The sequence below is a fragment of the Spermophilus citellus genome, assembly GCF_964194105.1.
Source record: "Spermophilus citellus genome assembly, chromosome: 11".
NCBI classification, from domain to species: domain Eukaryota; kingdom Metazoa; phylum Chordata; class Mammalia; order Rodentia; family Sciuridae; genus Spermophilus; species Spermophilus citellus.
The window spans coordinates 75,454,819-75,482,326 of NC_138192.1; the positions used below are offsets into that span (position 1 = coordinate 75,454,819).

General features: G+C 36.1%; 1 protein-coding gene across 2 annotated transcripts in view; it reads right to left on the reverse strand.

Moving 5' to 3' along the window:
* SLC25A12 (solute carrier family 25 member 12) overlaps nt 1-21,617 on the reverse strand; it is an 84,348-nt gene extending 62,731 nt beyond the window's left edge. The window contains exons 1-2 of one of the 2 annotated variants that reach the window (XM_081262223.1): nt 21,355-21,617; nt 20,349-20,402 (exon numbers count right to left, since the gene is read on the reverse strand). In XM_081262223.1, the coding sequence (XP_081118349.1) occupies nt 20,349-20,402; nt 21,355-21,366 (66 nt within the window). In that variant the 5' untranslated portion in view covers nt 21,367-21,617. Of the gene's footprint in view, nt 1-20,348; nt 20,403-21,354 lie in introns of those variants that run through there. The other variant, XM_081262224.1, reaches the window with a different exon arrangement.
* Nucleotides 21,618-27,508: the final 5,891 nt, after the last annotated feature.

Consider the following 27,508-nt stretch of genomic DNA (forward strand, 5'->3'; position numbering starts at 1 on the left):
GATTTAATATAAATTAGAAATATACTGAGAGGCCAATTGTGGTAGCACACACTGGTAATCCCAGCATCTTCAGAGGCTGAGGCAGAAGGATCACAAGGTCAAAGACAGCCTTAGCAACTTAACGAGGCCCTGTCTCAAAATAAAAAATAAAAAGAACTGGAGATATGGCTCAGTGGTTAAGCACCCCTGGGTTCAATCCCTGGTACAGAAGAAGGAATATACTGAAAGGGATGGAAGAAGAAAATGGGAGAAGTAGTAGTATAAGGAAACTAAGTCCTCAACTACTAGCAAAGAAAGTCAAAATTTTCTGGAAATATGAAGGACAATATCTAAATAGCTAATAGTTATAAGTGTTTGCTTCTGATAAGCTAGATGAAGGAAAAGGATCAAAGGAAAGGACTGCCAGTTTGCTTTTTGGCTAGATATTTCAAATATCTATGAATCTGAATAAACAAAGCCATCTGCTCTTTCAACCAGAAGAGAATTAAATAAGAAATGTTTCCTTTGTCTTATTCTGAAAACAGAATAAGAGACTATCACAGGAAGTGTTATATCAACCTGCATGAGAAGTAGTCCAAGGTAGACTTTTTTTTTTAACAAGCTAACGCTATCCAAAACACTCAGGAGCCAGGGTGGTGTCACACACCTGTAATCCCAGCAACTTGGGAGGCTGAGGCAGGAGGATCACAAGTTCAAAGCCAGCCTCAGCAATTTAGTGAGGCCCTAAGCAACTCAGTGAAACTCTGTCTCTAAAAAGAATACAAAAAAAGGGCTGGGAATGTGGCTCAGTGGTTAAGTGCCCCTGGGTTCAATCCCCTGTACAAAAAAAAAAAAAAAAACTCAAGAAATATGACCTCAAATGAGTCAATTTCTTTCTATATGACTATAAAAGCCAATCCTTTAGCAATCTTGGTTCTAAACTTTGACTCTACTACTAACCTATTGTGAGTCCTTAGGAAACAAGAACATTTGTCTTCTCAGTCCTTTAGATATTTCAAAAATCTATATAATGAAATAATCCTTGATGGCTCAAAATAATAGGTATGCAAACATATGATAAAGAAAAACAAACTGTAAGATATTAATACTTATGGAGTCCACTGACACCTATCACTTGCTACTTCCTTCTCTCTTCACTATGTGACATAATTGGACACATTCTACCCAGATCACAAAGATCAGGGCAGAGTGAAAAAAGGCACGGTAGTTGGGGAGATAAGCACAAGTGGAAAGAGGGATCAACACAAAGAAATCTAAAAGTGGAATTTAAGGAGAACAACAAATCAACCACAACAAGATATTAGTATCAAAAACTAAAAAATGCTATGAGAAATGTATTTATGGAAACCCAAAAGATTCTAAGAACAGGTGGGATGAGGAGTAGGGAGAGGAAAGGAAAAATAAAATTCAATTTCAATCTGGGTACAGAGGCACATACCTATAATCTCAGCTACCAGAGATTGAGAGAAGAGTATAGCAAGTTCAAGGCCAGCCTGGGCAATTTAGTGAGACCCTGTCTCAAAATACAATAAAAATGGGTGGGGATGTAACTCAGTATTAAAGTATCCTTGGGTTAGAGTCCCAGTAAAACACACACACACACACACACACACACACACACACACACGCGCGCGCGCGCGCGCGCGCTTGCAAATCAAATGCAAATGGAAAGATAGGATATTTCAAGCTAAAAAGAAACACAATGTAGCTAGTGGTAGAGCACTTGCCTAGCATCCAGCATACTCAAGGCCCTGATTTTGATTCCGGCACTGCCAAACAAAACAAAACAACCAATGTAAACATAGAAATTAAAAAAAAAAAAAAAAAAAAAAACAACTTTTCTTCTTTTTTGTGGGGGAGGGGTTACCTGAAGAAAAATGTTAATAAAGAGACTACAGATTGCAAGAGTTTAATACTTTCCTGCCTTATGCTTTTTTTTTTTTTAATAAAGTTTCTTTCCATCCTTAAGACAAAAAGAGAAAAAGAGAGAAAGAGTACAGGTTGAGCATCCCTTATCCTAAATGCCTGGGACCAGAAATATTTCAGAGTTCAGACTTTGTTGTTGTTGGATTTTGGAATAATTGCATATACATGAAATATTCTGAGGATGGACCTAGGTTGAAACACAAAATTCACTCATGTTTCACACATACCTTTATTATTTTCATTTTCAAAAAGTTTTTGGCTTTATTATGATAAAATACACATAACACAAAATTTACCAGTTTAAGCCATTTCACACATACCTGTAAATAGATGGTCTGAAGGTAAATTTTATACAGTATTTTTAGTGTGCCTACATTTTTTACAGCAACCTATCATATGAGGTAAGGTATGGATTTTTCCACTTGTATCAGCATGTCTACTCAAAACTTGGATTTTGGAAGATTTCTGATTTTGAACTTTTATATTAGGAATGTTCACCCTATAAAAATGTGGGGAAAAAAATAAAAGGAAGGGCCAGGGTTGTGGCTCAGTGGTAGAGCGCTTGCCTAGCATGCGTGAGGCACTGGGTTCGATCCCTGGCACCACATAAAAAAAATAAATAAAACAAAGATATTGTGTCCATCTACAACTAAAAAAAATATTTAAAAAATAAAAATAAAAGGAATTCACTAGATTTTTCTGAGGGAAAAAAAAGGAATGTTCAACCTGTATTCAAAGATATGTAGCATAAGATAGAAAAAGTAGTTTAAGAGCAAATAGTGGAAAACTTTAAATGCCAAACCAAGTAGCCTGAACTTTATTCTGTGAGCCATACTATATCACTAGAAATTTTAGATGAGAAGAGAGAAATGATCTGACCTGTACTATCCCTGGCAACAATGTAAAATACAGGTAGAGAAGAGAGGAAATGGCTGGAACAAGGAGACCAAGTAGTAGCTATTGCAAAAATCCAGGTGAAAGAAGAGGCTGAGGTCAGTTGAAGTGAAAGGGAAGAAATAACAGGTACTCTTCATCATTTCTAATGGCTTTTTACTTTATTTATTTGCAGTACTAGGAATTGAACCCAGAGGTACTCTATCACTGATCTACCTCCCCAGCCATTTTTATTTTATTTTACTTTTTCCTTTTTATTTTTTCAGTTTGGGATATGACCTCCCTAAGTTCCCAGCTGACCTTGAACTAGTGATGCTTCTGCCTCAGCCTCCCAAATCTCTGCAATTACAGGTGTATACTACTGCTAGGCTATTTATTCTTTTAATAGTCTAGTATTTAAACCATTCAAAATTCAAAAGGTACAAAAGATATACAACAAAAAGCTGGAGTCATAGCTCCTTGGTAGAGTGCTTTCCTAGCACATGTGAGACACTGGGTTCAATTCTCAGCACCACAAATAAATAAATAAATAAATAAATAAATAAATAGTATCATGTCCATCAACACCTAAAAATATTTTTTAAAAAGCCTTTCTTCCACCTCTATTTCCAGTCACTCAATTCCATATCCCAGAGGCAATCAATTTTTATATTTCCTTCTATATATGTTTTATGTATAAATGAGTATATTTATATATGTACATATATTTATATGTGTGCTACTATATTTTCACCCAAAGCTGTATATGAAATTCTTATCCATTTTTCTTTTCTAGTGATAGGCATGCCATTTATTTATATTATTGTGCACCTCTTGCTTTTTCTCAAATTCAGTATTTTTGAAAAACAATTTGACTATACATATGCACAAGCAAGCATACATCTGCATCACAAAAAAATGCCCAAATTCTTTAACAAGAAATTCTGGGCCTGACTCCTATGAAACATTAAGAAAAAAAAAATCCTAAACACAAAATAAAAATTAAGAAAACACTAGAGATGGAATTATGGTTACCTTTGTTCTCTCTTCACAAGTATTTCAATGTTGCTTTCTTTAATTAGCAAATGACAAAAGAGGGGAATATGAAAACATTTCTTATTATTGACAAAAATTTGGGAATTAGTTATACATTCCTTTTTTAATATTTATTTTTTAGTTGTAGTTGGACATAGGGATCGAACCCAGAGGCTCGCACATGCTAGGTGAGCGCTCTACCATTAAGCCACAACCCCAGCCCTGTACATTCCTTTTTGTCACAGAGGTTTATTCTCTAGTAACTGAATTTGATCTCTAGTACAACCATATTACCTACACAGAAAACACCCACACACAATGAAAGTGTACTGTAGTTATATAATCTCCAGGACTTCAGAACATTATTGACTTTAAAATATCAGGAAATAGAATAACCTTAGCACAAGCCACCAAGGACACAGCAGCCAACAAAGAAAAATGCTTTGGTTGACATGAACTGAAACAGGTTGAGCCAGTGTCTAGCGTTATAAATGATACCAGAGAACCACTTTCCCTGAGGTATTCTGCCAGTGTTTTCCCGAAGTCTCCCAGTTTATTTTAACTTGATTTTTAACTGAAAGATAGAGTGTGTGCCTCAGGAGGGGAAGGAAACTCATCTACAAGGAGTCAGTAGTCAACTTCTACAGGAGACAATTAACTAATTAACTCATTAAATTAGTGACAATTACTTGGTAATGTCAGAAAGCCTGTTGCCTGAACAGACAGAACCAAAGAGGGAGTTTAGAACTAAGACTTCAATCCATCCACAATGCTAAAATATTTTAGATATTATGCTAACAGAGAAAAGCCAGTACCTCAAAAACTGATGACATGAGTGCAGTTGAGCAGAACACCTGCCTGCCATGTTCAAGGCCCTAGTATGATTCTCCCATATCACAATACATACATATATATGTACATACATACATACATAGGGACTGGGGATGAAGCAGTGGTAGAATGCTTGAGGCTCTGGGTTCAAACATCAGTAAATTAAATAAAAGGGAAAAAAATATTTAAAACAAAAGTGTTTTTAATAGTCTTTAAAAAATGACCCACTTATTTTTAATGCTTCTTTTAATTGATTGAGTAATGTTTTAAACAGACTTTTTTTAACATTTTTTTTAAGAGAGAACTTTTAATATTTATTTTTTAGCTATCGGCGGACACAACATCTTTGTTTTTATGTGGTGCTGAGAATCGAACCCGGGCCGCATGCATGCCAGGCGAGCGCGCTACCGCTTGAGCCACATCCCCAGCCCCTTAAACAGACTTTTAAGAAAGTGAAAATAGCCTAGGGTAACACATAAGGCTAGAAATAAGCAAATATTAATGTAATGTCTTACTGAGACATCCTCTTTCTGCTAATTAAAATTATGTGAGTGTTTGTACTAAAAATGATTAACAGTTTCAATCAAAGTTTTGGGTCTCCCAGATTATGCTAAAGATTTCATTTAACAAGTAATTTAATAGTGCAACAATCTTTTCCATTTTGTTCCATCATTCCAAAGGATGAACTAAAATGATTAAATGAAATTATCAAATATTACATTCTGGGCTGGTGCTGTAGCTTAGTGGCAGAGTGCTTGCCTAACATGTGTGAGGCACTTAGCACCACATAAAAATAAACAGACAAAATAAAGCCATTCTGTCCATCTACAACTACAAATTTTTTTTTTTTTAATATTATATCCTGGGGCTGGGGATGTGGCTCAAGCGGTAGCGCATTCTCCTGGCATGCGTGCGTCCTGGGTTCGATCCTCAGCACCACATACCAACAAAGATGTTGTGTCTGCCAAAAACTAAAAGAAGAATAAATATTAAAAAATTCAAAAAATAAATAAATATTATATCCTGGGCTGGGGTTGTGGCTCAGTGGTAGACCTCTTGCCTGGCATGCATGAGGCACCAGATTCGATCCCCACCACCACATAAAAATAAAAAAATAAAGATGTTGTGTCCATCTACAACTAAAAAATATTTTTTAAAAAATAGAAATAAATAAATAAAGGTATTGTGTCCATCTACAACTAAAAAGAAAAAAATTTAATTATCAGGGGCTGGGGTTATGGCTCAATGGTAGAGCACTCGCCTAGCATGTGCGGGACCCTGGGTTCGATCCTCAGCACCACATAAAAATAAAATAAAGGTATTAAAAGTATATTAAGTATACTATATCCTAACTCCAAGTAACTGTAGAGTTAATCATTTGCCATTTCAAAGACGTCTCTTAAGCAGCTGTAAATCCTTCTTGGGCAAGAAGTCAAGGACACATGAAAGACATTGACAAAAGTAGCTGACAGTATCTAAATAAAAATAGGTGATCTATTTTCTCATTTAAACTTTTCCAGACCCACTTGAAGTATATAAAATGCAAAAGTGCCTACACAACATTGATACTTCCAGAAACATTTAAATTGAAATTAATATTGTTCACATATACTTGAAAAAGTCTTGGCACTCTGAAGCTTGAGAAATAAAATGGATTTTATGAGAGATTAGAATCCTCATACATTTAATCAAAATTATTGTCTATAAAAAATGGCAGGGTTTCACATACAGATACATGTGATAATGACAGTGAATGATCTGCAGCTCCAAATCAGAAGATCATGCTGTGTAGAAATGTTTTGCCCATGAAGCCAACAGATCAAGGTATCAAGACTTCACCTGACTGGAGTAAACTGGATAGTGCTAACTCCCTTGCAGTTTACTGAATTTAACCTTAAATGACTTTTAGAATGTGGGCAAACTACATTACATGTAAGCAATATTAACTAGACCCTATGAAGAGCAATAATGTAGATCACTCTACATTTCAACTAAGAAATTAAAAAAAAGAAAAGATTAACTTAATTCAATGACTTGAATGAGTTTTTTTTTTTTAAGTCCAAATGATACAAATTACCTGTTTAAATGAATTCAGTTCAAAACAGGTCCTTTGATGTTTTATATTTCTAAAAGATATTCCAGAGTCTATAAAGGAAAATTCCAATGTGTTGTGAATAGAAAGCTGATCACTTTAAAAAAAAATTAAACAGTGTATGAAGAACAAGGATTTTCAAGTATATATACAAAAATTGAGGTACTATATCTAGAGACATTATTTTTTTAAGCCAAAAATCTGATAAAATCAAATCTTTCACATTATTTTGCATTAAGCATAAAACTGTGTGGTGGGCATTATGCCTGATACCAGGGCTGAAGATCATCAAAATACAGTTCATGTTGCCAAGTAGCACAGAAATGATGGCATGATGCACACTGAAATCAGGGTTAGAAACTTGGATTCTAAATTCCTGTACCATTAACTCATTGAGAATTCTTGGACAAAATATGTGGCTTAGCCAGGTGCAGTAGCAGCCGCCCGTATTCCCAGCTACTTGGGATGCTGAGGCAGAAGGAAATCTTGAGCACAGAACTTTCATACCAGCCTGGGCAACATAGCAAAAACCCTGTCTCAACAAAACAAATACGACTTCTTTCAGTTTCTTCTCTAAGAAGGGATTACAAGCAAAATAGCTATCCTGTTGTGAGGGAAAAGAAGATCTTTGAAATGGTAAAACACATGTATAATTAAATAATTATTGTAAAATGCTTAGAAATAGAAAAGCATAGGATCAGTTTCCCTCCTTGCTTTTCCCAATAACTCCCACGAAGGCATTATTGTTCTTCCTTTTCATTTCTCTCCAAATCAAGGTTCCTAGGAGGTCAGCTTCCAGTATTTCTAGGCTTACCAGGAAATTGGTTGTAACTGGTCTATGCAGCTATCTCTGCTTATCCAACACGTGGTGGTAATATGAGTCAAAACAATTTCTCATGACTTCATTCCAACTGAGATGAACTGACATTTTCAGATCTTAACATCCTTTCAATTTCAGTAATTTGAACAACAATGTTTCAAAGTTCAGTAACTGTAGATATCACACAGAGCGTTTCCCATATAGAAAAATGAATTATGTGAACAATGAAAGAGGATGATATGTGCCAAAGCAAGAGTTGAGCACATGAAGCTAATTCTCTTGCTATCCTTCACTATTACTGCTTGAACTTCCCACCTAAGCCAAATTTAGTCAGGAATGCATGACCTTTCACTACACAAGCACTCTGTGTAAGGAGGAAAGATCACAACAGACCTGACACACAAACCCTGTTACAACAGTACAATATGGAATTCCTCTTGACTTCATTACAATGAAAGTGTAGTCTATTATAAATACTTTAAAGAGACAAATAATTTTAAACACATATGGCCACACTGACTTAATTTTAACTTCATTAAGCCATATTAATTTTTAAAAACAAATTTGAATTAGTAATATAAAAATATTGCCATGTTATCAAAATCAATTACACAAACATTAGGGAAAAGCAGTTTTATATATCTAGGGGTTTTTGTTGGTTTTTTTTTAAGAATTTTTTTTAATATTTATTTTTTAGTTATAGTTGGAAACAATACCTTTATTGATTTATTTATTTTTATGCGGTACTGAGGATCGAACCCAGGGCCTCACACGTGGTAGGCAAGCGCTCTACCGCTGAGCCACAACCCCAGCCCTATATCTAGTTTTAATTAGCACTTCAGCTGCATATTTCACATCCACTAGAAACAAAAACTTCTATTTGACTTTGCAAAGAAAATTCTTCAGAACCTTAACTTTCTTACTCAAAATGCTTCCAGAAAATGTTACATGCTTATTTTTCTTTTTACTTTAACATATCTATTTTCAAAAATAAGTGAAAACTTTTCTAAAAATTAAAAATAAAAAGATATATTTACTTTTATTATTATAAAATTTCCATTATTGGGCTGGGGATGTGGCTCAAGCGGTAGTGTGCTCGCCTGGCATGCATGTGGCCCGGGTTCGATCCTCAGCACCACATACAAACAAAGATATTGTATCCGCCAAAAACTAAAAAAATAAATATTAAAAACTCTCTCTCTCTCTCTCTCTCTCTCTCTCTCTCTCTCTCTCTCTCTCCTCTCAAAAAAAAAAAATTCCATTATAGCAAGTTCTATCACCAGCTACTGGACAATACAACTCCTAACAAAGTAAAGAAGAACAAGAACACTTTTAAGCACTGAAATCAACTGAAGCTACCATAATAAAGTAGGGCTACCAAAATAATTTTTCCCTCAAAATGGTCAAAAACCTTGGAAATAAAATAATCAGCCAGGAGAACCCAGTGACTGAGACAAGAATGCTTCCCAGGGCAGATTAAATTGAATAATTAATTTATATTGTTCTCTAAATAAATACTTCAATCTCTTGGTCTAAGTAACCATGGAAACAAATAAGGAACACATAAATTTATAAACCTGGGCAAACTGTGTCTCTTTTGACAATCAAGGTGCAGCTCCTAGGGGAACAGAATACCTTAATGTTGGTAAGCCTTGATTAAATACCAATATTTTGCCATAGAGAAAGAAGGACCTCTATCCTGGTAGAGAATGCAAAGTATTAAAAGATGTAAGAGAATAACCAAATGCTGTGTATACACCTGGCCGGTACCCTGTTTGGGGTACCAGGGATTAAACCCAGGGGTGCATAACCACTGAGCCACATCCCCAGCCCTATCTTTTTTTTTTTTTTTTTTTTTTTTTGAGACATGGTCTCTCCAAGTTGCTTAGGGCCTTGCTAAGTCACTGAGGCTGGCTACAAACTTATTTTTCTAGGTATGCTAACAGTATTAGTTTGGTTTTTCAGAGTCCTTTCTTTAAAGATATATACTTAAATATTTATAGATGCAAGAATGTAATGTCTGGGAACTGCTTCAAAATAAGTCAGTGGGGCTGCAATATAAAGGGAGCAAGATTAGCCATGATAATTGGTGAAGCTTAGTGACAAGAAATGGTGATTCATTATACTATTTCCTATAAATTTGTATATAACATTTTCCATAGTAAAAGTTGTGTATTTCCACGGGGTAAGGGTGGCTACTGGGGATTGAACTCAAAGGCATTCAACCACTGAGCCACATCCCCAGCCCTATTTTGTATTTTATTTAGAGACAAGGTCTCACTGAGTTGCTTAGCACCTTGCTGTTGTTGAAGCTGGCTTTGAACTCACAGTCCTCATGTCTCAGCCTCCCAAACAGCTGGGATTACAGGTGTGCACCACCTGCCTGGCTTCCATAGTAAAAGTTTTTTTAAAGCTAAGAAAAAATTGGGATGATTCTGTATATACTAACACCTACCTGTATCTCCAAATAATATAAAGTAAAAAACAAAAACAAACAAAACAACAGTGCCTTAAAATACATAAAGCAAGTTTCCTCTATTTACTATGTAACTTGAGCAAGTTACTTAACTCTGTAGAGCAGTTTCCTCATGTGTAAAGGAATCCTATAGCTAGGGGTTGAGCTTAGTGGTAGAGCAAGTGTGCACCATGTGTGAGGCCCTGCGTTAAATCCCCATCACCCCCACCCCCCCCCCCCCCGCTCCAAAGGAAAACAGAAATAAAACAAGCACAATGGCTCAGGCCTATAATCCCAGCTACTCAGGAGACTGATGCAGGAGGATTGCAAATTCAAAGCCAGCCTCAGCAATTTAACCATATCCTCAGCAACTTAATGAGACCCTGTCTCAAAATTTTAAACTACCAATACAAAAAAGGAGGAAAGAAGAAAGAAAAAATAAACTGTTGGGCCAGGGGTGTAGCTCTGTGGTAACATACTTGCCTAGCATGCATGAGGTCTGGGTTCAATCCCTAGCACTGGAAAATAAATAAATAAATAAATAAATAAATAAATAAAATGGGAATACTAATAGTATCTACCTTATTGAATTGCTCTGAGGACTAAATACAATGTTTGTATAAAACACTTAATATAGTGTCTAATACATAACAATGACCCAGTAAGCATTAGCCATTATCACTTAAGTTCCTAAAAACCACAAACCCTATATTTTCTAAGTAAATGCACAGAAGAAGATCAGAAAGAAACACAACTAACTAAAAATAGCAATTACTTCTTAGATAGCAGGGAAATGCTAGGATTTTGGAGAGTTCAGAAAGAACTTCAAGCCTTCAGCCTTTTCAGAATGTTCTCATTTTTTTTTTTAATTGTAATGAGTTGGATGTGAGTTGGATGTTGTACATGCCTGCAGTCCTAGCTACACAGAAGGCTGAGGCAGGAGGATCACTTGAGCCCAGGAGTTTGAGACCAGCCTGGAAAGCACAGTGAGACCTCATTTCAGAAGAAAAAACAAATATTGATGCATGATTATGTAATTTAAATGAATCTAGAATATAAGTCCTTTAAGAACGAGGATGTCTTATTCAACTTCATACCTCTAGCCCCTTAAACTGTACCTGGCTCCTAGTAGGACAATCACTTAGCACTCTGTGTTGAACAGAGCTGTTCAAAATATTGAGCCGGGGGTCTGTGGCTGTGGCTCAGCGGTAAAGTGCTTGCCTAGCAGTTGTGAGGCACTAGGTTCAATCCTCAGCACCACATAAAAATAAATAAGTAAAATAAAGGCATTGTATCCATCTACAACAACAACAACAAAATATCGAGCCAGGGACCAGAAGAAGGGAAGGAGCAGACAAGAATGAGGTTTAGGAGAGGAAGACCACTAGTAGAAAGAAGAGTAGAGGTACCTAAAGAAAGAAAGGGTGAGGAAATATTTCTTCTTTAGAGGTCTTAATTTTGGGTAAATGTTAAAGTATTTTTGCAGGTAATATGAAAGCAGTACTAGAAAAAGAGCTACTGAATACAGCAACATTGATTTGGTGATGTAAAGCCTCTTCTCATCTCTGTCTCCCACCTTCCCTGAGTCATCTCCAGGATCCTAGGTTTTCCAATCTCGTCTATGTGGTACCTCCACATTTCTTGTTTTTAACCTGCCCATATTTCCCTGCCCTTCTGGGTAACTGCATGCTAATTTTCCTTTAAAATATGCCTCCTTCCCCGACTCTTGGTTTACACAAGTGATTCAAGTGGGGCTTACTCATTAGTTCCAGGAGTGAGATTTCAAACCAAAATCTAGCTAATGAGACAACTGCATCTCTCTGGTACATGCTTTAGGGTGGGGGTGGGAAAGAATAATTCCTAGACTTATTCTAAAAAATAGGAAAGAAAGACTGAGAATATAGCTCTGTGGTACACTGCCTGCTTAACATGTGTGAAGCCCAAAAATGTGTTTCTTCCAGTTCTAGAAGCCTAATACTGGCCATAGCAAGAATTTCAGGGGAAGATGCTTTCAGATATTTCCACACTACTAAGCAAGAGCTAGACAGAACATGAATATAGTAATTAAAAAGAAGAAAAAGTGACATATATAAAGAATGAATCATAAGTCTTTCAGGTCTGTGTCTTGGTATTTCAGAGCTTATGGTTGGACTATTCATTTTTGGGTCCTGACTAGGCAACTGAAGGTTCAGAAGAAAACTGCCAACACCTGCCACAGTCTCTCAAGTCTTCCAGCTTTAGACTATAGCTATATCTCTTCTCAAAACCTTACAACATTGGGAGAAATTACCTCTTGTGTTGATATTTCTGAATACAGAGATTCGTGAAGGTCTTTGGCTGCATGTCTCAAGAATGTGATTAATTGAATATGTGTACAAAATCATAAACACATATTAACATCTTAGTTGCTTTATTATGTCCAGCATTAGCTGCAGGGAGACAAGGGACTCAGATGCTACTCAGGGGGGTGGAGGAGGAATCCTCACCTCAACTTGGAAAAGAAGAAAAAGGACAAAAAACTAGCTTTGACTGGGTGAGGTGGCGCATACCTGTAATTCCAGCAGCTCAGGAGGATTGAAAGTTCAAAGCCAGCCTCAGCAATTTAGCGAGGCCCTAAGAAACTTAGGTGAGACCCTGTTTCAAAAGATTAAAAATTGCTGGGGATGTGGCTCAGCCGAGTGCCTCTGGGTTCAATCCCTGGTACCAAAACAGACAACAAAACTAGCTTTTATTTGGTTCCCCATGTGTTGGGCATAGATTACATAACACTTTGTTCAATCTTTGTAACATTCCTTTGTGCTAGTTGTAGTATCCCTTATAAGACAGATGAGAAAACAGACTCCAAATGCAAACACCTAACACCACACTATAAAAAAGGAGTCAAATGAGGATTCAAATCCAGGTTAGACTACAAAGTCCATGGAGGCTCCAGCTACATTCTGCTGCCTCATGAAGGAAAAGAATTACATCCAGTTAACACATTCTAGGAAAACTATGTAGCTAGGAGGAAATTAAATGGATAGACTCACACTCCATAAATCAGTCATCCAAAAGAAAGCACAGAAATGTGAAAGAAACAGTTTATATATTATTTGATCTATTTAAATTACAAGTTCAATCATTCTACTTCCAAAAGGAAAGACAAAAGTCCTCCAGTGGTTTCCATGCTGCTCCTAGAAAAAAAAAATCCAAACTCTTCTTCGTGGCCTATTCACAAGGTCCTACTTGATGTGGCTCCTTCTACTTAATCTCTAACCAGTCAGCCCCCTCACTCACCGATGCTTTTGGCTCTCTGGCCTCCTTTCTATTTGTTAAATATACCAAAAGCTTTTCTACTTCTAAGCCTGTGCACATGTGAGTCATTTGGAAGTCTCTCCATCACCCCACCTTTACTTAACCTTTCAATTCTCAACTCTAACTTCACTTCCTCAGGGGCCTTACTGACCACCCTCTTGCAAAATGTTGAAAAATAGAACCTTTCATCATTCTGTTTATTTTCTTACTGTATTTGTCACAATCTATTGTTATCCTTTTAGCCTCACTCCTCCAACATGAGGACCTCTCTTCACTGAACTCCTCTTTCTTATCCTAATCATCACTGAATTCCTCTATCTTATCTCCATAAAGGTAGGCCTTTACACAGTATATAGCATGGCACATATAGGCAATTAAAATGTATTGATTAGGGCTGGGCACGGTGGAGCATGTCTATAATCCCAGTAACTCTGTAGGCTGAGGCAGGAGGAAAACAAGTTGAGGCTAGCAAGACCATATCTCAATATTAAAAAGTTTGGGGATATAGCTCAGTAGTAAAGTACCCTTAGGTTAAATTTCAGTACAGTAAAAAAAAAAAAAATACTGATTGGTAGTAGAATATAACAGAGCATTTAATAATAACACTAAATTTCTTATCAATCATTTCTCAATCCTTCTTAAATGATTTAAGGATAAAGTTTCACTATAGTGCTAATCTGTCCTTAATGCCTAACACTTTTATAAAAATATTTTTTTAGGGCTGGGAATGTGGCTCAAGCGGTAGCACGCTCGCCTGGCATGCGTGCGGCCCGGGTTCGATCCTCAGCACCACATACCAACAAAGATGTTGTGTCCGCCGAAAACTAAAAAATAAATATTAAAAAAATCTCTCTCTCTCTCTCTCTCTCTCTATCTTTAAAAAAAAAAAAAAGAATGGTGTGAATATACTTTGTATACAACCAGAGATATGAAAAATTGTGCTCTATATGTGTAATATGAATTGTAATGCATTCTGTTGTCATATATAACAAATTAGAATAAAATATGTTTAAAAATTCTAAGAAGAAGATTTCTTTGTTCAAATTATTATTTTTTTCTTTATTTCTTTGCTATCCTGCAGATTGCACCCAGAGCTTCCCACATGCTAGGCAAGCACTCTACCTCTAAGATACATAGCCAGCATATTTACTTTTTATTTTAAATTATTGCCAGATTGCTTTAAAAAGAGTCTTTTGTTTCCACAAATACTGTATAAGAGTCCCTTTTTCTCCACATTTGGCCTCTGTAGATATTATCATCCTTTTATACTTGATAATCTTTTTGTAACTCTAACATTATGGCATACATCCCAAACTTTTGAGAAGGTAGCCCTAATGTATATGTCAATAAAGAGAAAGAATCCCCTGGTTAAAAAGCCCTGTTTAATTTCCTTCTAAACTTCATCCTACTGCCAAACATAAGTAAATGTATAGTATGTAAACAAATATTGACAATATAAGAGTTCATTTATTTCCACTAATAATTTGTCATCATAAAAACCCTAAAGAGAAAACGTTCTTTGCTTTATATTAGCATCATCTCCTTCCTACTTAATCTTTAAATAAACAAGAAAGAAAAAAAATGCATTTTCATAACTTTATATGGGATATGATCTTCACTGTTACATTGGTGCTAGTGAATAAAAGAACAGAATCAAAATATTTGAATTCTATCTTTCAGTAAATTTTTGGTCTGGTATATATAGTTGTACCATTTTAAAGTGTTGCTTTTACCATATAACACTAATAAATGAACAACAGAAAGTCTATTTAAAAAAAAGTTTAAGAAATCTTAAAAAATCATTCACTAAAGAGTTTTTAAAAACCTACTTTGCCAGAAAGCACAGACAAGATCAACCGTTCATTCTGAAATTTGTCAGGCTTATAACAAACAGCCTGTCACATTTCTGTTGTCCCTACCTCCCCTGCATCTTCACTGCTTCTATTGTATCCTTTTACTACTGTATACTTCTGATGTAGCAAAACTAGGTCAATGATAGTGTGTGGGTGAGAAAGGTAAAAGAAGAAAGAGATAAATCAAAAAATGACAGTTTTAAGGGTGGTAATAGTAAAATGTTAGTTTGACAACTGGTTGTAAAATTATAGCACAGTAGAACACATAAGAATTCATTTTTTGTGCTCCAGTTGCATGAACTTGGGGGTTGGGGATACACTGGGAAAAAGCAGAATCCTAGTAAATTTTTTTTTTTTAACAGAAAATACAGTTTATTGGCTGGGCACAGTGGCCCATGTCCATAATCCCAGTTACTACAGTGTCTAAGACGGGAGGATTGCAAGTTCAAGGCCAGTCTGGGCAACTTAGCAAGTTTCTGTCTCTAAATAAAATTTGAAAAAGGCCTGTGGGCTGTGGGTATAGTTTAGTGGCAGTGTGCTTGCCTAGCATGCTCAAGATGCTGGGTTTGATCCCCAGCACCACAAAAAAAAAAAAAAAAAAAAAAAAAAAAAAAAAAAAAAGAAAGAAAACATAGCTCATCAAATTTTGAGAAGCAATAAAGAACACAGAAAAAAAAAGAACCTATTTCTCATTTCTCTATAAAAATGTTTTACTCTTACAAAGCCCTCCTCACAGACCTATATATAACTCCACTAAACATGAATACATCTGTACTTTCAAAAAGGAACATTTAATTGTTTTACACAACAAAGGAGTTTTGAGCCATACTAGTGTAAAGTTAGACGGTTATTATCACAAATCTAAATTTTACAAAGCTTTCAACTGTATTCTAAAATTTAAAATTAAATCTTCTCTGTAGTCTTTTTTCTTTTTTTATTATACATGACAGTATAATGTATTTTGACATATCATACATACATGGCGTATAACTTCGCATTTTTGTAGGTGTACTCTGTAGCCTTTAGTTGAAATGGCCCTAAACTCAAATAATCCCCAAATCTTACCAAAACCAAACCATACTGATAACGATTTATATGTTAACCTTTGATTTAACATTTTTTGTGAAACTCCAACCTTAAACTTTCATGGGACTATTATCCCTAGTTCTCCTCCACCTCCTTCCTACTTCAATTATGAACATTGTATATAAATCAGCTTTTGATCCTGTCCTGCTTATTTCACATTTAACTCTCATAACTACAAGGATTCATCTATCACCTGTATAAATTTCTATCTGTTCAAACCTGACTTTAACTTAATGGGTCACATTTATTTAGCAATCAAATTTAACCCTATCCCACACACACACACAAAAAAAAATCCCCAAATAAATGCCTAATAAACTAACACCTATCTTATAAAATGCCAGGTACACTATTTCTTCTTTACTTCCATATATAATACCAAATCAATAGATTCTTCCCTTACAAAGTCCCTGGTATTGTCCTTCCTTTCCATTACTCAGTCATCAGCCACTCTAGGTCATTATCTCCCACATGTATTATTTCAATAGCCTCTTAGCTGATAGCCTCACTTACTTCCAATCTCTCTACACTTTATCCAACATACACAAAGAGCTGCCAGAATTCACCACTTCAATTTGCCCACTCAAAAACCCACAGTGCCTCCCTACTGTTTCAAATTCAAACTCCTTGCCAACTGTTCTAGGTAGTTATAGCATAAAGGCACTTTTTTATTTCATCATCTAAGTAACCAGGTTTGTTTTTTTTTTAACTTCTTAACAAAGTTGCCATTAGTCCCTGACATGCCTATCTTTCAAAAATCATCACATTTCAAAATCTTACATACAAGTATAGTATAAGGGTTAAGATTATAGGTTCTGTAGTTTGATTTGAACTCTGGTCTCTACCACTTATAAACTAAGGGACATTAACAAAGTCATTTAACTTCATCTACATAACAAGAATACTAAACCTCAGAAGTTATGAAAATTAACATACCATCCTTAGAGTACTGGGTCAATGTACAGCACACTCTAAATGATCAGTATCTCTTAACCACTGTCATCATTGTATGGCTACTTTGTTCTAGGCAAGCCAGTCTGATTGCTCTACCACAGGCTTTGCATTTGCCTTCACTCTTCTCAACAGCTTCAACCCTAAACAGAGATGAAATAGGCCTCAGAGAGAGGCTAGTCCAACCACATGCCCATCATCATTCATGACCTAGCTCAATTCTCTGCTTCAATTAATCTATTTAGTATTTATTAATGAATAATAGAATACAAGTGCCCAGCACACAGAAAATAGTCCTCAATCTGCTGGGTAAATATTTTAAGTGCTAAAGAAATACATAGTTAGCATGTATTTTTGTCTTCTATTAAATCTAAAATATTAATAGAACATATATGCATGTGTAATAAATACTTTTTTTGGAAAAATACTTGAAAGTTGCCTAATATAATACTTGGAACTGTCCTCCTGTTGATCCAACTAGCTATATTTTATCTTCCTAGCAGTTTTAGCTTTCCTGAAGATAAATGTTTTCATGTTCTTATTTATTAATAATGCTTGAGACAATGCTTTATGCTTAGGGCTACATATGCAATTATAAATTCTACAAATTATCAGTATGAAAATAAAATTAGAGCCAACATCAAAATAATTTGTAAGGGACTGGTAAGGCTCACTGGCAAGGTGCTTGCGTAGCATGCCTGAGGCCCTAGATTTGATCCCCAGTATTACAAAATAATATGTAAAGAGATAGTGACAGTATATGCAAAACATTAAATGAAAAAGTAAGATTTAAAAGTTGTCAAAGAGGTAGGCTGAGTCCTGGCCTCTCTCTTTGTAGCTTCAAACCCTCCCATCATCACACCCACCACCAACACCACTCTTCAAAAACAAAAACGATCAATATAGAATCACAGATTTTTTTCCCCTATACAATTTTTAAAGCTGGAAGAACCTCAATTCCAATTCCGTTATGGCCCACTGAATCTCACATGAGAAGATAAAACTCAAAAAGCTTAGATAATTATTCTAAGCATACAACAACAGCCAGGTAGATGTGGACCTGGGAATTACCTGGACCAATGCACTTTTCAGTACATCATGCAATATTCTAACTGATTTCCTCCACGCTATTCTAATCTAGAAAATAAAATTAACCGTATCATAGGAATTCCTCATAAAACATCGAGTATAATTATATGCTATGTTAATACTGATATAATTTTGGGTATTCTCAAGAATACTTGTGAAAAATAAAAATTTCAGGCCACAAATGGAGCAATTCTATCACAATTATTTTTGTTCTAGAAAAGATACTTCCCTTAGTATATTTTATAAAATTTAATATTCTCATTTTTCCTAATTGTTTTTCAGTGTGGTGATCAAACCCAGGGCACATGCTAGGCAAGTATATTATATTCTATCACTGAGCTACATCCCCAGCCTTTACTAATTCTTCTTCATGAACTATACATATGGATGGTCATCTATGCAGCCTCTTTCCCAACAATAGTTTAAGTAAACCACATGTCTCAGATAAAAATGTCATCTATTCCAGGCACATCAGAGTATGTTAGAATCTGTTCCTAATATAGAATCACAGACTTTTGGAATTGGAAGGAACCTTCGAGGTCACCTTTCATTTTATGGAGGAAAATAATACCCAGCAGGAATCTGTCCAAGGTTAAAGTGTCTACACAAGAACCCAGATCCAGAATAGAAATTCTCAAAAGAAGATTTCAGAAAAAAATACAATATTAAAAAAAACACACACTAGCTTCTTTCCCTTTACATTTACTTCTTAAGCTTAATTTCCTACATAGGAAATTTTTGAAATTAAGAAAGCAAAACAGGGGCTGGGGATGTGGCTCAAGCGGTAGCGCGCTAGCCTGGCGTGCGTGCGGCCCGGGTTCGATCCTCAGCACCACATACAAACAAAGATGTTGTGTCCGCCGAGAACTAAGAAAAAATAAATAAATATTAAAATCTCTCTCTCTCTCTCTGTCCCCCTCTCTCTCTCACTCTCTCTTTAAAAAAAAAAAAAATTAAAAAAAAAAAGAAAGCAAAACAAAAAACTAAGCCTACCCCTTTTTTTTTTTTCCTTTTAATTCTACAGGCAAGTCTCTGATCCTAAAAGCTTAGCAGAAGTTAAGGTAGATCCTTGCAAGAATTTTAGGCAGCAACTTTTTGTTTTGTTTTTGGGTATCAGAAATTGAATCCAGAGGTGATTTTCCACTGAACCACATCCCCAGAACTTTTTTATTTTTTTTAGTTGTTGATAGACCTTTATTATTTTTATTTATTTATATGCAGTGCTGAAAATCAAACCCAGTGCCTCACACATGCCAGGCAAGAGTGCTACAGCTAAGCCCCAGCTCCAGCTCCTCCCCAGCCCTTTTTTATTTTTTGAGAAAGGGTCTCACTAAGTTGCTGAGCTGGCTTTGAATTTGTAATCCTCCTACCTCAGCCTCCCAGTCACTGGGATTACAGGCATGTACCACTGCACCTGGCAAGACAACATTTTGGAATAAAACCCCCAAAGGCCTATGATATAATATAAATAAGTAGAGGGGAAAAACACACAAATTAAGAATACCTACAATAGCCTTATATCTGTAATCTACATGGAGGATTGTTTTTAAGTAGAAAAACTTTATAAAACATGCAGCTTTCAAAGAAGAATTAGTCACTCTACCTATCAATTATATAAGAATGTCTATATATTTTGAATTTTTTTATTAGCCTCAGTACTTAGGAGAAGCTGGAAGTTCTTTATAGTCTACTTTTACACCGCTTAAGTCATATTAAAAAAAAAAAAAACACACATTAATTTAAGGAATTTTTTTTTCTTTTTTAAAGACAAGGTCTCCCTATGTCATCCAGGTAATTCTACTGTCTCAGCCTCCCAAGTAACTAGGATTACAGATGCCCGGTTTAAGGCCTGAGGAAAATATCTTAACAAGCCTTAATATAAAGGAAAACCCTCAGTCAAACATCAACAAGAGAAAAATAAATTATATTGTCTAGCAATGTAAGAATACATGAAAATAGACTATTCCTCAGCGTTAAGGCTTCAAATGAACTACTGATTACACCTTTTTGTTTTTTCAATGAAACATGAATTACATAATTTACCTGTAGGAATATGTTTCTTAACTCATGAGGATCACCTCGCTTAGTTGTCTGCACCTGTAAGGGAAAAAAAAAAAAAAGAAAAAAAAGCTAGTTAATGCTTCACTAAAGGTCACACAATCTCCAGATTAGAGTTCACAACTGCTAACAATCAATGCTCTTATCTTTTATAAGGGCATTTAGTCTAAAACAACCCAAAAGCCCTAACTGCTGATAACAACTGTCAAATTTGAGATCTGTCACTACAGGGTGGAAAGGCGGGTGTGAATAGCCTGGGATATAGCAAATTACACACAGTGCTTCCTCTGAACTGAAAAGGGAAGAAAATGAATATCACTCTTTATTTTACTCCACAACACAGTAGCAACCACCAACCTTGAAATCAAGAGGCCTGCAAGAGTGGAGCAACAGGATAGTCAAAACACCTAAATTAATGGCATGGATTAGCAGCCTTTCTTCCCATTGGAAAGAAATAATAACAAAGATCTCAGCGCCCCTCTAGTTCCCCCATCTAACCTAAAACACGAGAGCTGCCACCAGTACAAATGCTTTCAACATCCTGCAACCTCCAACGCAAATGTCAACCATTGCTCTCCGCAGTATTGAGGCCCCAAATTACTCAGTACTCACCCCCTCCCCCACCGCAATACACGGATGCCCTAGGTATCCCCGGCTTTACTTGCCACTTCCTCCCACTCCCTTTCCGATGCTCTTCAACTCCGAGCTCACAATCCCATGTACCTAGGGCAGGACACACTACACTTCCTTCGTTGACCAGTGGTCCTCACAACCCCTCCAACTCACAATCCCTCCTCTTTCCCCTCCCCCAGCCGGGCATCCTCTTCCTCCGGATCCTTGCCCATCAGCTCTCCCACCCGCAAGCTGGAGCCCTAGGACGCGCTATCTAATAACTACGCAAAGAAGGAAATTGAGAGAGCTGGGGGGCTGCAAGCAGGGCCCTTGGAATGTCTCTTATGCAATAAAGGCAGCAGCAGAGAGTTGGAGTCACCTTGACCGCCATGCTGTGCTCGGAAGCCGGGAACGAGCCAGTGAGCGAGCAGGGCCGAGCTGTCAGGGTGCGCGCGCGCGCCGCTTCCCCGGCCGCGCCCGCCCTCCCTCTTGCCGGCGTCGCGCGCGTCTTTATGCAAATGAGCTCGGTACGCGGCGTTTAGACTGAAGGCCGGGAGCTTCCGCTGGAAAGGGAGCTGGCCCGGGGCCTGTGGACCCGCGGAGTTGACCCACTGAAGGGAGGGACGCGCCTCCCACGGAGAAAGGTGGAATTCGAGCCACGGGATTCCAATGCACTGCGTGGCCGCCCCAGCTGAGTCTCCGCCAGGCCACACCAAGTTTCTTAAGGACTCTTAGTGGGTGTGGCTTTGGGTACAGGCTTCAGCCTAAGTCATTTTCCCTGAGGCTTAAAGGAACCCTTGGGGCCCGTATTGAGCACGGTTTCCGAAGCGTCAACGAACACATCCATTAATAATAACGAATTAGTGCTGGGGTTGTGGCTCAGCCGTAGAGCGCTCGCCTAGCAAGTGCGAGGCCCTGGGTTTGATCCTCAGCACCACATAAAAATAAATAAAATAAAGGTATTGTATCCAACTACAACTAAAAAATAAATATTAAGAAAATAATAATTATAACGAATTAATAACAACTAATGGCAAATATTGACAAAAAAGATTAAGAACCACTCACTGGGGAAAACCTAAGTAAACATAACTTGAGAATATTGTTCTTCTGTACTATAATAAAGGTTTACGAATAGACTCCACTTTCTTAAACAGCCAAATCCCTGTGTAATGATGTTGGGTACCAATAAATATGAGAAAAACTCCACTTATCTTTCACAGGGCTGCCACAATCCTGGCTCTTGCCTCTGCATAAACAAAAAATAATTCTCTGTTGGATTCTCAGCCCTATCTAAGAAGTAATAGCGCTACCTTGAACCAGAATTATGTCTCTAAAACTGCCTTGTGTCATTATATGACCATATTAGGCCACATGTTGAATGACTCAAACAGTTACTGGGCATTCATAATATGCCAAATACAGCCCTGCTTTTTAAGAATACAAATACAAAAAAAGAAATATATCCTTACCTTCTAAGCACTTACAGGTAGATGGTTGATGCTTCCTCATAAACTTAAGTACTTGTGGATATTTTTGGTTTAATAATCCATGGTCTTTATTAAAAGAAAAAAATAAAAGTCCAACAACTATAAGATTTAATTTCACTTTCTCACTGAACTCTCCACACACTTTTACATTTCCATTGTTGAACCTCACATGAGGCTTCCCATTTCTCCAATCACGCTAATCATGCTTGCATTACTATCCAAGTTAAATGAAGGGGGAGTGGCAAGTGGAAATTGTTACATTACTAGTACTCCCACTATGAGCTTTTCTGATACAGTTGCTTTAATTGTTTACCACTATTCCATCTCTTTCTACAGTCTGTTCCATGTGTTTTGAACAATGTAACATTTTGTCCTACTAGCATTTTGTGTCCCTTTGCTCTTTGAATTATTGAGAACGGAATCCAGAGCTTCATATTTGCTAGGCAAGTGCTCTATCACTATGCTACATCCCCAGCCCTCTATTATTTATTCTATGAAATTTCTATAAGGAAGAATCTCAAGAAGTTTATTTTATGTTACTTGATAAAGGAAGGTTGTCTGTTTAGAAGCTCCAAATCCCAAAGTACCTGAAGGAAGTGAAGGCCTTTATATAAAATGAAGGGAATATTTTCTACAGGAACATGTTATGACCAAATCTACATTGTTGGAGTGAAAATTTGGAATTGGACTGGACACTTCCAGAGAAGAAGATAATCTTACATATAAAAAGCCCCCCACAATAACCCATAAGTATAGGTACCAGGTTACAATGAAAGTTTTTGTGATTAAAAAACAGCTGATCTTGCAGTGGCCTACACCTGTAATTCCAGAGACTCAGGAGTCTGAGACAGGAGGATTACAAGTTCAAAGCCAGCCTCAGCAACTTCCCTGTCTCAAAATTTAAAATAAATAAATAAATAAATAATAAAAAATTAATTCTGCCATATGGAGAAAAAGAACTCACCTACCCCCAAAAGTGAATTTTGCTGATTTTTCATCTATCCAAGTATGATTACCAGTAAAATCTAGCATTATATTATAGTCCCTAACATAAATACCCAAATATATTAAGATTGTACCATAGGAAATGTACTCAGTATTAAAAGGAATAGAGAAACATACAAGATAGATTTCCTAAATAAATTGAAAAGGACACAAATAAGATTTTCAATGCTTATGGATCAGAAGAATTGTTAAAATCTCCATACTACCTAAAGTGATACATAGCTTCAATGCAATCAAAATCCCAACTGTATTTTGATCAATAGTGTGGATACTTTTCCAGGACCTGTTTAGCTTAGATTTTGATCAAATACTTTTAGCCTGACAGCAATAATCTAGACATTTAAGCAGCAACTTTGCTATTGGATCCAACTCTCCCTGTGAAAGTTCTCTCTTTTCTTCTCAATTGAATAATCCTTGTCCTTTCACTCTTTTTTTATTTTGAGAGAGAGAATTTTTAATATTTATTTTTTAGTTTTCGGCGGACACAACATCTTTGTTTGTATGTGGTGCTGAGGATAGAACCTGGGCCGCATGCATGCCAGGCGAGCGCGCTACCGCTTGAGCCACATCCCCAGCCCATGTCCTTTCACTCTTGACAAAGATATCCCAATGACATTTTTCAATTAAAAAAAAAGTTAGGAGTATCACACTTCCTGGTTTAAAATTATATTAAAAAACTATTTTAATCAAAGCGGTATGTTGGACGGGGGTTGTGGATCAGTAGTGGACTACTCATCTAGCACATGTGAGGCACCGGGTTTGATCCTTAGCACCATAAAAATAAATAAATAAGATAAAGGTATTATGTCCATCTACAGCTAAAAATATATTTGGGGAAAAAAAAAAAGCAGTGTAATCCTGTAATCCCAGTGGCTCAGGAGGCTGAGACAGGAGGATCACTAGTTCAAAGCCAACCTCAGCAATGGAGAGGCACTAAGCAACTCAGTGAGATCCTGTCTCTAAATAAAATACAAAATTGGGCAGGGGATGTGGCTCAGAGGTTGAGTGCTCCTAAGTTCAACCCCCAGTTCCAAAAAAAACCAGTATGTTACTGGCACAAATGCAAACATTATACACAATAACCAAGATGTGGAAATAACCTAGGTATTCATCAACAAACAAAGAAAGAAAGAAACTGTGAGATATGTAAAATATACACACGAGTATCATCCAGGCTTTAAAAAGGGGGAGAGAGCTAGGAGTGTTGCTTAGTGGTAAAACATTTGCTTAGCATGTGTGAGAACATGGGCTATATCCCCAGCACAAGTCCTGCCATTTGCCATAACATGGATGGACCTGGAGGACATTATGCTAAGTGAAATAAGCCAATCACAGGAAGAAAAATATTGCATGATCTCACTTATGTGTGGAGTCAAGAAGAATAAGGAGGAAGAGGAGGAGGATGAGGAGAGGAAAAAAGGGTCAATAAGTAAAGAAATAGAGAATAAAACAGTGGCTACCAGGTTTGGGGTACAGGGAAGAAATGGGGAGAGACAGATTAAAGGATATAAAGTAGCACTTATGTAGGATGAACAAGTTGAAAGATCTAATGTACAACATGAGGACTATAATTAGCTAAATGAGTAGATTATAGCTGCTCTTGCCACAGGATGGGGATGGAATGAGTAGCTATGTGAAATGATGGGTATGTTATTTTGTTCCACTATAGAAACCATTTTACTATGCATTCATATTATAATATCATGTTGTATACTTTAAATATTCACAATTTTAAAAAATTAAAGAGTTCCTACCCTGAAAAAACTTTCAAATTGTCATTCTGTTGTAATAATTGGCTAATTGTATTAGCAAATTAAAACTTACTTTTTACCTCAGTTGTAAATGATCATGGTTGGGGAAAACTTGTTATCTAATGAAATATCAAAAGATAAAGCTGCCAAATAAGATTCACAATATATGGGGGAAAGTGGTAGAATAATTTAAAACTTCCTATAATTTCTTAATTACACATCATTTTAGTAATTTAGAATTTCTCCTCTAAGTCACAAATTATGTTTGTAAACCAGAAATAATTTCAAAACTATGGAGCAACTTTCAGTTGAAAACAGGATAATTAAGACTGCTTTAAGAGATGCACATTTCAGAAAGCAAAACTGGAAGTGAAAGGTTTAGAGAGTAGTGGTAACTGTATTGATTCTCATTGTTGACCTTAAAAAGCAGATGTCATTAATAAAGAGTCACTTTGTAGAGCTGATTTCATAAAAGATTCAATATGTAGCTTGAGTGAGCAGGGAATTTAAATCTGCCAGTAACATTGTTACTATAAAAATAACATGTTACCCCCAGATGCAAAACTGAAATGTGGGCTTGCAAGACAAACCCACCAAAGCATTTCTCTAACTCTCAGGCAACTTACATTATGATAATTTGAAACTAGGCAGGAACTTTCTGGGAAAAACTTAGAATTATACTAATGTGTAGTTCATTAATAAACTAAAATGTGATTATTAAAACAAGGCAATTTCCAATGATCCTAGTCTTCCAAAAGACATGGCCCTCTTTCCATTTTAATAACGCATTATTTGTTTTTTTTTGTTTTTTTTTTTAAATATTTATTTATTTATTTTGGTTTTTGGTGGACACAACATCTTTGTTGGTATGTGGTGCTGAGGATCGAACCCGGGCCGCACGCATGCCAGGCGAGCGCGCTACCGCTTGAGCCACATCCCCAGCCCAACATTATTTGTTTATTATCTAGCCTCCTTTTGTTATTTTACTGACATAAATGCACTTTTGTTCCTATTTCCATGTTCCACATAGCTACGATGAATGCCATCTTTCAAAAAGTAAATTGAGGTGGGATACAAACATTTAGTAGAGCAATAGAATATCACTGACTAAACTAAGTTTAGCTCTTTTCCTAGGTTAAAGATATATATATATATATATATATATATATATATATATATATATATATACACACACACACACACATATATGACATCACTATGATAAGGCATAAACTGGATTTTATGTCCTTTATCAAGATGTTTGCTTAAAAATAGTTGAACTAAATAGCATGATCTAACCTTGGAACACACATAAAAGGCTAATTGAACATCTGAAATTTTTAAGTATAGTTTGATTATGTCCTAGTCCTAAAATTACAAATAGTTCTTTAAATTTTGCTGAAACATTGTAAAACTTATAAATTGTGTAAGTTGCTTTTTAACTTCTTCCATGTTAAGTGTCTATATGGAGAAATGGTAAGAGTGGGCTAGGGAAAAATGTGAAAGATTAAGTGTCCAACTTTGAACATTAATTAAATCTTACTTGGCAGTCTGACTTAGAAATCAATAAGCCAGAAATTGTTATTTAAGCCTAAACCACTTATAGTTAGTAAACACTAGACAAATGGTAAACCTTTCTATATTATACAAATAATTATACAAATGTATAAACATTTGCCCTAATTAAAATAAATTCTCATTTTGGTGGAAAGGAAAAAGAGTATTAAAAATAGATAAAATAGTTGTACTCCTGATATTATGTTTTAGTATACTGATCTTCCTTACAGTACGAGTCTAAGTCCTGTAAATTATACATACAGGACTTATGACAGTTATCTTATTTTAGAACCACAGCTTTCTTTATTCCCTCAGGGAGGCAAAACAGCCAGTTTTCTTTTCACTGAATTTTGGAAGAAATTCATGGAATGAGCTGCTTTAAATATTTAAGAATATGAGTGGCCTATCATTATACTAATCATGTATAAGCTCATATTATCAGATGGGAGGATTGAACTAGATAAGTTTTAATGCTTCTTCAAACACTTTAATTTTATAATTTGGAATGAACCAAATTTTAGCTAATAAACATTTATTGAGTGCCTTGTGTTTGTATGAAATTTGCTGTTGCAGCTACAGGAAATATAAAAAAGATAAGTACACAGTACTCAAAGTATGGAGAATATTTTTCTGTGGCAAAATTTTATAAAATTTTTAATGAGGGGCTGGGGCTGTAACTTAGTGGCAAAGCAATTGCCTAGCACATGTGAGGTACTGGGTTCCATCCTTA